This window comes from Lolium rigidum, chromosome 2 (genome assembly GCF_022539505.1).
Source record: "Lolium rigidum isolate FL_2022 chromosome 2, APGP_CSIRO_Lrig_0.1, whole genome shotgun sequence".
Lineage (NCBI taxonomy): Eukaryota > Viridiplantae > Streptophyta > Magnoliopsida > Poales > Poaceae > Lolium > Lolium rigidum.
Genome location: NC_061509.1, coordinates 103201749 through 103210565, shown reverse-complemented (window position 1 = coordinate 103210565; position 8817 = coordinate 103201749). Strand labels below are relative to the sequence as shown.

Genomic DNA, 8817 nt, shown 5'->3' with positions numbered 1-8817 from the left:
ATTAAAATCTCTACAACTTTTGTGTAGAAAGTTTTTCGATCCGAGAAACTTTCTCGGACGACTTTTCAGACACCACTAAAATTTAACCGCGTATCGTAAAATCCATATCTTGAGTTCTACATGTCGGTTTTGGACAAACTTTATATCGTTGGAATCAGTAAAATGCCTAGATCATTGTGGAAATTTTGCATGTCGGATTCACACACTTTGATTTCGTGGTATTTCTATGGTCTGCGATATTGTTCTTCCACTATGAATATCATTTAGACACATTCATCTTGTTCCATGATCACATCTCTCCAATATATTATCCTAGTACATATTATTGAAATAGCAAATGAGTTATTTGAGTATATTTTCATATCACTAGTTCCTATCTAATCTTTTTCCTTGTGCCATTGGTGAGTGTTGTCACACTCTCCATAATGGTATGTTGCTTTCCCCATATGAGACTCATATATTTCTATCACATAGATCATTCCAATTATTCATTCCGGTGTAGCAAACAACCCTTTATCTTATGCCCTTGTCAATCTTTTCCTCCTAAGCATTTGACTTGGATAATCCTTTTCTTTTAAAGCACATGAACCTTTCAATCTATCAAATCATATCCTGCAAGCCAAACCTCATGCCATACCTTAGTACCATAGAGCGTTTTCCAAATTGATTATCTTATTTGATTCTTATGTTGTTATGAATTGTGTGTTTATGTTGTGTTATATTTTATTTTATAGTTCGTTTGAAGAGCGACGTGTTTTGTTGAAAGAAACGAGAATGCTCTTCGACTACCAAAAAGGCAAGTGACACCCCAATTCATAAATCTCCCAATGTTTTACTATGCATGTAGTATTTATTTTATTTCAGTAGTATGCATGATGTAGGTTCTATGCTTTTGTTTGTCCTATTTAGGGTACCCCTGATTTTCCTACTAGAAGAAGCAACGTAAGTATAGAATGCTTAGTCGTGCTGAATAGATACGTGGGAGGGATCTCATGAATAAATGTGTGTGTGTGTTGGAAAATTTATGTTTTTGTGTGGTGAAAAACAACTAAGTTAATGAACCACCTGGGCGGATTGGTAAGATCAGTCAGCGGAGTGCAGACATAGGTGGAGATTTTCGCCCAGGAACAAAGAGATTGGAGACGTTCAATGTTGAGAAGCTTCCAGTGCAGCCACATGGCAATATGGGCTCTGCCTTGACCAATTAAGTTGCGAGAACTCAGCCAGGCGAACAGAGGGTGGTAGTGTTGTAGGATGGAGCGCGTCCGTGCTGGTCTGAGGGATTGCTTCTGAAAAGTCTTGTCTCGTCTTTCTCTCCTCCATGCCACACCTAAGTAGTATGGATGAAGGAATAGCCGAGTCTTGTGGGGAAAGTGCACAAACCTCTCGAGAGTGTAAAACTAAGTACTTAGCCGTGTCCCCGGTTACGGACAATTCTGAGTATCAAGACTTTGAAAATGATCGAGAATCTCCTCATCCCAATTTCCTAAGTTAAAACTTGGTGGGTGAACAAAGGGTTTGGTGTGACAAAAGATAATGAGATGATGAAAAAAAAAATATTTGCAAAAGATAGAGAAAAATTTGCTTTCTGCAAATGAGCATAAACTCCACCAGCCAAATATGCATGTAGGTAATAGACGCCATTTGTGTCCACCAAGTGTCATCTTGCCAATACATTCAAAGTATTGACCAAATGTTTTTGGCTGTAACTTTACCTGTTGCAGATATTTTGATAGACGAGTAAGACACGATGATTAGGGTTACGAGTCTATCCTCAACATGCTCGCCTGTGGCACATGAAGACGAAGGACTCCATGATGTCTAAGTTTGTTCGTTGTAGAACTCTGATGATACGCTAGCATTGTGCTATGCAATTTGTAATTCTATATGTAATCACTGGATCATACGATGTAATAAAGACCTTTATATCTTGGTATTACATCTTGTACTGTGTGTGCTAGCGATTGATCCAGGGACTAGCACAGATACGCACAGAGATCGGCACCTTAAAAGGTGAGGTCGCTACATTGATTATCTCTAGACCGGAGACTTAGAGACTCCGGTTAAGTCCCCCGACCTCCAATCTTGGGTTTTTGGCCCGTGTGCCTCACGCTTAGTATGGGGGTCCGTGGTCTTTTTTTGGCAAGACCGGGGACTCCGTCTGGAGATTCTGGTGTGGGCGTTGCTGGTCGCCTAGGACCGGAGTCTCCGGTCCGGGTTAGGGGTATAAATAGCACCCTTCTTCCCCAAATGAAGGTTGCGACTTCTACTCTCTCTCTCTCTCTCTCTCTCTCTCTCTCTCTCTCTCTCTCTCTCTCTCTCTCTCTCTCCACCATTGTTTCAAAGCTCAAATCTTCCAGATCTCCCTCCCATCTAGTCAATCTTGTTGCCCTCTTGGGAATCAAGAGAGGAACCCTAGATCTACACTTCCACCAAAGGAATTTGTCTATCCTAACCGTTTCAAAAAGAATGAAGTTGTGAAACCCTAGCTTTGTGAGAAGTCGCCCTGGAAGTTTGTTTTGTGTTGTAAAAGCTCCATGATTGGTTGCTGGGAGCCTCCGATTAGGTTATGGATGCATGTCCTAACCTTTGTAAAGGTGTCGGTTGCCACTTTCAAAGATACCACTTAATGGAGCATGAGTTAACCTTTGAGTTCTTCTCACCGGAGAATAGGGTGAGGCCTTTGTCGCGTTGGTTAGCTTTTGTGGCATCACACCCCTCCAACATAGACGTATTTCCTCTAAAAAGGAAGGAACTACGTGAATCATACCATTGTGCCTCCGTGTGCTTCACCTCGATTATTTCTATCATTTACCGCACTTTACTTCTTGTATCTTGCTCCGTGTGTTGTTTGTTTGCATCTTGTCATATAGGTAAATTCATAGAGTTGCATATCTAGAGAATTTACGACACAAAGCCTAAATTGAAAAAAAATTAAAACTTGATTAGCACCTATTTACCCTCCATCTAGGTGCCCATACAATCCTTTCAAGCAGCTCTTCGAGGACCGACGGAATGACAAGATCTTTCGCGGGGCTCTGGAGGATGCGACGTCTCCGAGAGCGAAAGAGGGAGGGAGGCGACGACAGGACGGGGCCGTTGAGGACCTCGAAGGACGGCGAGTAGGCTAGGGTAGATGCTTTAAGACTAACAAGTAATTCGCAAAAAAAAGTAACACTAAAATGTTTCGCTTGAATTAGATGATTGAAGTTTTGGTTGGAACAAATCAAGGAGGCAAAACAAATAGCACGATATTTTCGTCCGCCAGCGAACAAACAACGGAAAAGCCTTCCGCATCGGTCGTGCCGCCGTCACATATTCCACCAATTCACTCACTCTCTTCCACCATTTTCCCTCCCTTTGCTCACCTCTCCCACCTCGCCGTCCCACCCAATCCGCACGCGAACCCTAGGGCGAGGTGATGAGATGGGACGCGGCCGACGCGGAGGCGGTTCTGGAGCGGATCTGGGACCTCCACGACCGCCTCAGCGACGCCATCCTCGCCGTCTCCAGCACCCACTTCCTCACCGCGCCGCCCCAGCGCCCCGCCGCCTCTGCCCGTCGGAAGAACGGGTACGTCTTCTTCAAGGACCGGCCGGAGGGAGGAGGAGCGGAGGACGGCGGCGGCGGCGGCGGTTCGGCCCTTGCCGCGGCGGCGGAGGCCATGGCCGAGGCCAGGAGCCTGCACGCCATCCGGTCGGCGCTCGAGGACCTCGAGGACCACCTCGAGTTCGTGCATGTGAGACTGCCCCCTTCCCCTACCCTCGTTCCCCTCGTGTGCTCTAGGGTTTCTCTCTGTTGATTAGTACTGTACTTGGTAGTCCACGCTCGCCTGAGTTGCTGCAATGAATACATAGATAGCGGATCCGTGAGAGGTGAGGATGCGCTGTTCGCGTGATTGGGGAATCCTGATTTCCATTGCCTCTTTTGTATCCTCTACTACGATTGGCCTCTTTCTGATCCACGCAGCGTTTCGGGTGATTGGTTAATTAATGCATCATGTTCTTCACATGGTAGGCTGCGGTGCTGCTCCATGTTCATGTGTCACACTATATTAGCAGCAGGGTTACAATTGTTTGTGATGGATTCTGGGTTAATTTTTCCTCTGTTTGCTTAGATTGCTATTTTCTGTCTAGATGATCTTGACTTGGATTGGTTTTATCGTCTTCTAATTGTCTACAAGTGGTTGTTCTAGATCGGTAGTGAAACAAAGACTGTGTGGATCTGAAAATTTCGCAATCCACATGAATTTCGTTGCCCTGTTTGCTGTCCTGTCCTCAGTTTTGGTATCATGTTAACAAAGCGGGAAGGAAACAGTGCCTGTTCAATAGTTGGTTCTCATTTGTACAAGGACGATGAAATAAAGCCGTGATTCATTTCGGTAGACAGAGCTTGTCTTCGTCGGGCTTAATTTTATTGTTAACCCCTTCTGCCTTTTCCAATTGATAGAGAAATTTGAAAATCTGCACAGGCATAGTTGATAATTTGTTCAGTTAATTCAGCTGTTTCTCCAGTACAGTAACTATTAGATCTGTTATTTACTTGCATCAGTATTTTCTCCACAGACTGTTCAATCGCAGCAGCAGGCTGAGCGGGATGCTGCCATCGCAAGACTGGAGCAAAGCCGCATAGTCCTTGCTACGCGGCTAGCTGAACATCAGGGGAAGAAGTATAGAGTCATTGATGAGACCTTAGCATTTGTAGGTGAGGTTAGCGACAAGAGTCGATTTATCTCGCCAGAAGATCTCCGTGCAACGGGCCAGTCTGGGGAGGAGGCAGTAGAAAATGGGGGCAATGGTTCCAGTATCATGGCAAACTTGTTATCCGGTAGTCTATCTTTAGCCAAGAATTCATTTCGAGTGGACAAGATTGGTGGTGCTCTGGGTAATGCGGCAGTGTTTGCAGTAAGTATGCTCGCTTTCTTGCAGTTGCATCAAGTCACATTCAGAAGTAGAACTCAACCAATGGAATACAGGAAGAGGATTGATTACAGTTACCAATCTGGGAGCTCACAACAGGGTGGCAAAGGAAAGCATCTTGAGGTGTACCTATCCAGAGGCTGAGAAATAATCAGATCACATGCAGTTTGCCTGTACAAAAAAGTTTTGACCCAGTGATAGGTTTTGTCGGTTTTGTTAGGCCACTAACCATTCTTTACAATGGACTGGACAGTGTTCCATACTACTAAGGTACTAGACGTGACATTCTTTCGGATGGATTTGTCTACCTTCCTCGATACTCAGTTCTACCCCCAAATTGTAAATGGATTTGTCCTTACTGATGGATTGTTTTGCTGAAAGCATGTTTGAAGGCGGCCGTCTTGAGTCCCATTCTGCTCCTAGTTGCTGCTTGAGTTCATCCCATGAAGACTACCCGGTTCTTGTTAGTTGTTACATCCTCGTGAGGACTTTTCAAGGTTCTCTGTTTTACTGACTCTGTCATGGCTGTTGTACAAAGCACATGTGACACTTGTATTTCTTTTTCCTCTTTAATGGAGATGGAGTACACTTGAGGGCATGTGCTTTGCTCTTTCTTGTGCTTGATGATGCTCTCAGACTTTTCTTTGTTGTGGTCATATTTGGTGCTGAAGCTTCTTCGCCTATCCGCTTGGGCGCTAGGCCACTGTTTTACTTTTACAGATGTGTGCAACTGTGCTACTTTTTTACCTGGCCCTTGCATGCTGGTGGTCGGTTGCGATGTGTTCTCTTTTCTTTTTTTGTTTGTGCTGCAATCTGTCAAAAGGTGAAACTAAACAAGTATCCTATGCATGATGCTATTGGTTGCACCATGCATAACTGGGAGGTTGAGAGTGTAAATACTGTTAAGAAATACTTGCTGATTCCTATTGAGAAATGTAAGCTCCATTTTCTGTGTCATTGCTATCTTCTTTGTGGTGGACACTTTGTACTAATCATAATCATAGTGTCAATCATGTCTGTTTTCATGATATTTGATTGTCATGTTAAAAAAGTGCTGAGGTTTACTTGATTGTACTTAGTTCATAAGCAGGCAAGGCCTCTTTACTCGAAATCTGGAACCGGTAAAGTAAAGGAGAAGATTTGTCTCTGGCTAAACGATTTCTTTTGGGCAGATAGTCTGTCGGTATAAGAAGCGATCTGATTTGTCAAAGGCCACCCTCATTTTGGCAAGCTCGATTTCAGCTAAACAAACTGGCAGAGTATAAACATTCTCAGTTGTGTTCTTTGCTGAAAAACCTTGACAAAATTCGAATTACTATCAAGGAAAAGAGTCGACAGGTCACCTCGCTTTGAGGGAAAAGAGAGAGCTGGCCTACTTGGAATTGGAAATCAAATTTCGGTTTGGTGGTAATAAAGATATAGGTCACCTCTATCTTTTCCCTCAAGAAATGCAAGATTGACCGTGGGGGTTGAGATAATTGAAGATTTTCAAAGGCCAACAATGGTGGACAAGTTGGAACTGAAAATTTAGATCTTATCGTGGATGAAGAACCCTTTAAGGCCCGGTTCAGTTTGAGTGGGTTTGATATGGATTGGGAGGTATTAGCCGGGAATTAAACGTGACTCCCTGCCATTCCAAGCCAATCCCTCCGCGGTAGGGTGTAACTGAACGAGGCCTAAGTAGGCAGTGGTGCATCCAACGTTAGCCCAACTAGATGCATCCAACGTTAGCCCAACATGCGGAGAGGCTGGAGCGCCCCCCTTTAGAGCATCTCCAGCCGCGTCCCCCAAACCGTCCCTCAAACCGCGCCGGATTGAGCGTTTGGTGGACGTGTTTTGTTCGTGCCGCGTTTGGGGGACGTCGCTTCCCAGCCGCGTCCCCCAAACGCCGCCCCCAAACATTTAAAATAATTTTTTTAACACATAAACCATTTATATTAAATGTAGCATATGAAAAAAAATGTTTTCGAGGATTGTTTTCAAATTAAATTACAACAAACAATAAAACAAGTAATCAAATATAATAAAAAGGGCTAGATGATACATCAAGGTGCCACGGTATTTCATTTGATCCTCCACAAATGCTCAACGAGATCAGCTTGAAGTTGCTCATGCACATTGCCGTCACGGATCTCTGCGTGCATGGCGAGAAAATCAGCAAAATCTGCAGGCAACTCATGATCAACCTCCGCGAGAGGGCCTTGACACTCATAGGGACCAACATGTGACCTAACATGATTCTTGCGGTCATCCTCGATGATCATGTTGTGCATGATCACACAAGCCTCGCATCACCTCCCACATTTGGTCGTGAGACCAGCTTAGAGCAGGGTACCGGACAATGGCAAATTGTGCTTGAAGCACACCAAATGCCCGCTCGACATCCTTCCCGCAAGCCTCCCGTCGTGTAGCAAAGTGAGAATTCTTCGAACTCGATGGATTCGAGATTGTTTTGACAAAAGTGGCCCATTTTGGATATATACCATCGGCTAGATAATAGCCTTTGGTATATTGGTGGCCATTGATCTCATAGTTGCATGGTGGAGCATGCCCTTCCACTAGTCTCGCCGAACACCGGAGACCGCCGCAACACGTTGATGTCATTGTGTGATCCCGCCATGCCAAAGAAAGAATGCCAAATCCACAGGTCATAATCTGCCACAGCCTTCAAGCACCACACCGCAATATCCATGACGCCCTTTGTATATACCTTGCCAAGCAAACGGGCAGTTCTTCCATGCCCAGGGCATGCAATCGATGCTTCCAAGCATTCCAGGAAATCCTCTGGCAGCATTTTGTGCCATGATCCTTGCGCTCTCTTCCTCAGCTTGGCCCTCTCAAGTAGTATTTGCCAAACTTTCCCACCACAGCTCGGCAAAACTTGTACATGCACTCAATGGCAGTAGACTCACTCATGCGAAGGTAGTCGTCCCGTGTATCGGCAGGTGCTCCGTATGCAAGCATCCTCATGGCGGCGGTGCACTTCTGAATGGATGAGAACCCGAGAACGCCTACAGCGTCGACCTTGAGCTTGAAGTAGGGGTCGAACTCTCAAACGCCGTGGATGATATTCATGAACAGGCCCTTGCTCATCCTGTACCGGCGCCAAAAATTGTCGGCATGTGTTGCCCCGTCGGCGAAGTAGTCGTTGTGCAGCATGGCATGCCCCTCCATCCTCTCGCCGGGCTTCGACTTCCTTCTTCCCGGCCTTGATCCTCCGCGGCGCGGCCTCTTCCTCTTCTCCGCCTCGGCGTCAAGCATGTCCTCGGAGGGACGCGATGATCAGCAAATGCTCCCGCAGGTCGTCGTCGAACGCTTGCTCGTCCTCCAGCGAGCAGGGCAACCATCTCATCGTCGTTGTCCATGGCTAAAGCAAAATCAATGGTTAAAATTGCGCCGAGGCGTACGACGCAACAAACAGCCGACCAATCGCGCCTACCCGGCAAGTCGTCGAGCACCTTCGTGCGCGGAGGTGGGGCGGATTTGACGGCGCGTTCGGGGAGGCGCCGGCGACACGGCGGCGGCGGCATGACCGGCGGGAGCCCCGGCCGCGACAACGGTGCCGACTCGCAGCACGGATCGGACGCCCAAACGGCCGGGAAATCCAGCGGCGGCGGTGGGGTGGGAGGCGCGGGAAGGAAGGAGCGACGAGAAAAGAGGCGCGAACCAACGGTTTATGCAAATAGTCGCCGACATGTGGGAGCCCGCCTCGCTTCGTTGTGTCCGGCGTCCCCGAGCGTCCCCCGTGGGACGGGGACGGGCTCGGGGCGCCGGACACCGTATCGGGCCGCGCCGGACAAAAATGGGCTTTGGGGGACGCGGCTGGAACGCTTTTTTGTCCGCGCGCGCCCCAAATCCCTTTGGGGGACGCTTTGGGGGACGCGACCGGAGATGCTCT

General features: G+C 46.9%; 1 protein-coding gene across 2 annotated transcripts; it reads left to right on the top strand.

Annotated features, from left to right (window-relative positions):
• The first annotated feature begins 3380 nt into the window (after positions 1–3380).
• LOC124687034 (plastid division protein PDV1-like) lies at positions 3381–5562 on the top strand. 2 transcript variants are annotated; one of them, XR_006998056.1, is made up of 3 exons: positions 3381–3739; positions 4566–5189; positions 5301–5562. XR_006998056.1 is itself a non-coding variant. In XM_047220893.1 (2 exons), the coding sequence occupies exons 1-2, from the start codon at positions 3422–3424 to the stop codon at positions 5061–5063; spliced, it is 816 nt and encodes a 271-aa protein (XP_047076849.1). In that variant the 5' UTR covers positions 3381–3421; the 3' UTR covers positions 5064–5562. The 2 variants fall into 2 exon arrangements, 1 of the variants encoding a protein (XP_047076849.1); XM_047220893.1 differs by having other exon boundaries at positions 4566–5562.
• Positions 5563–8817: the final 3255 nt, after the last annotated feature.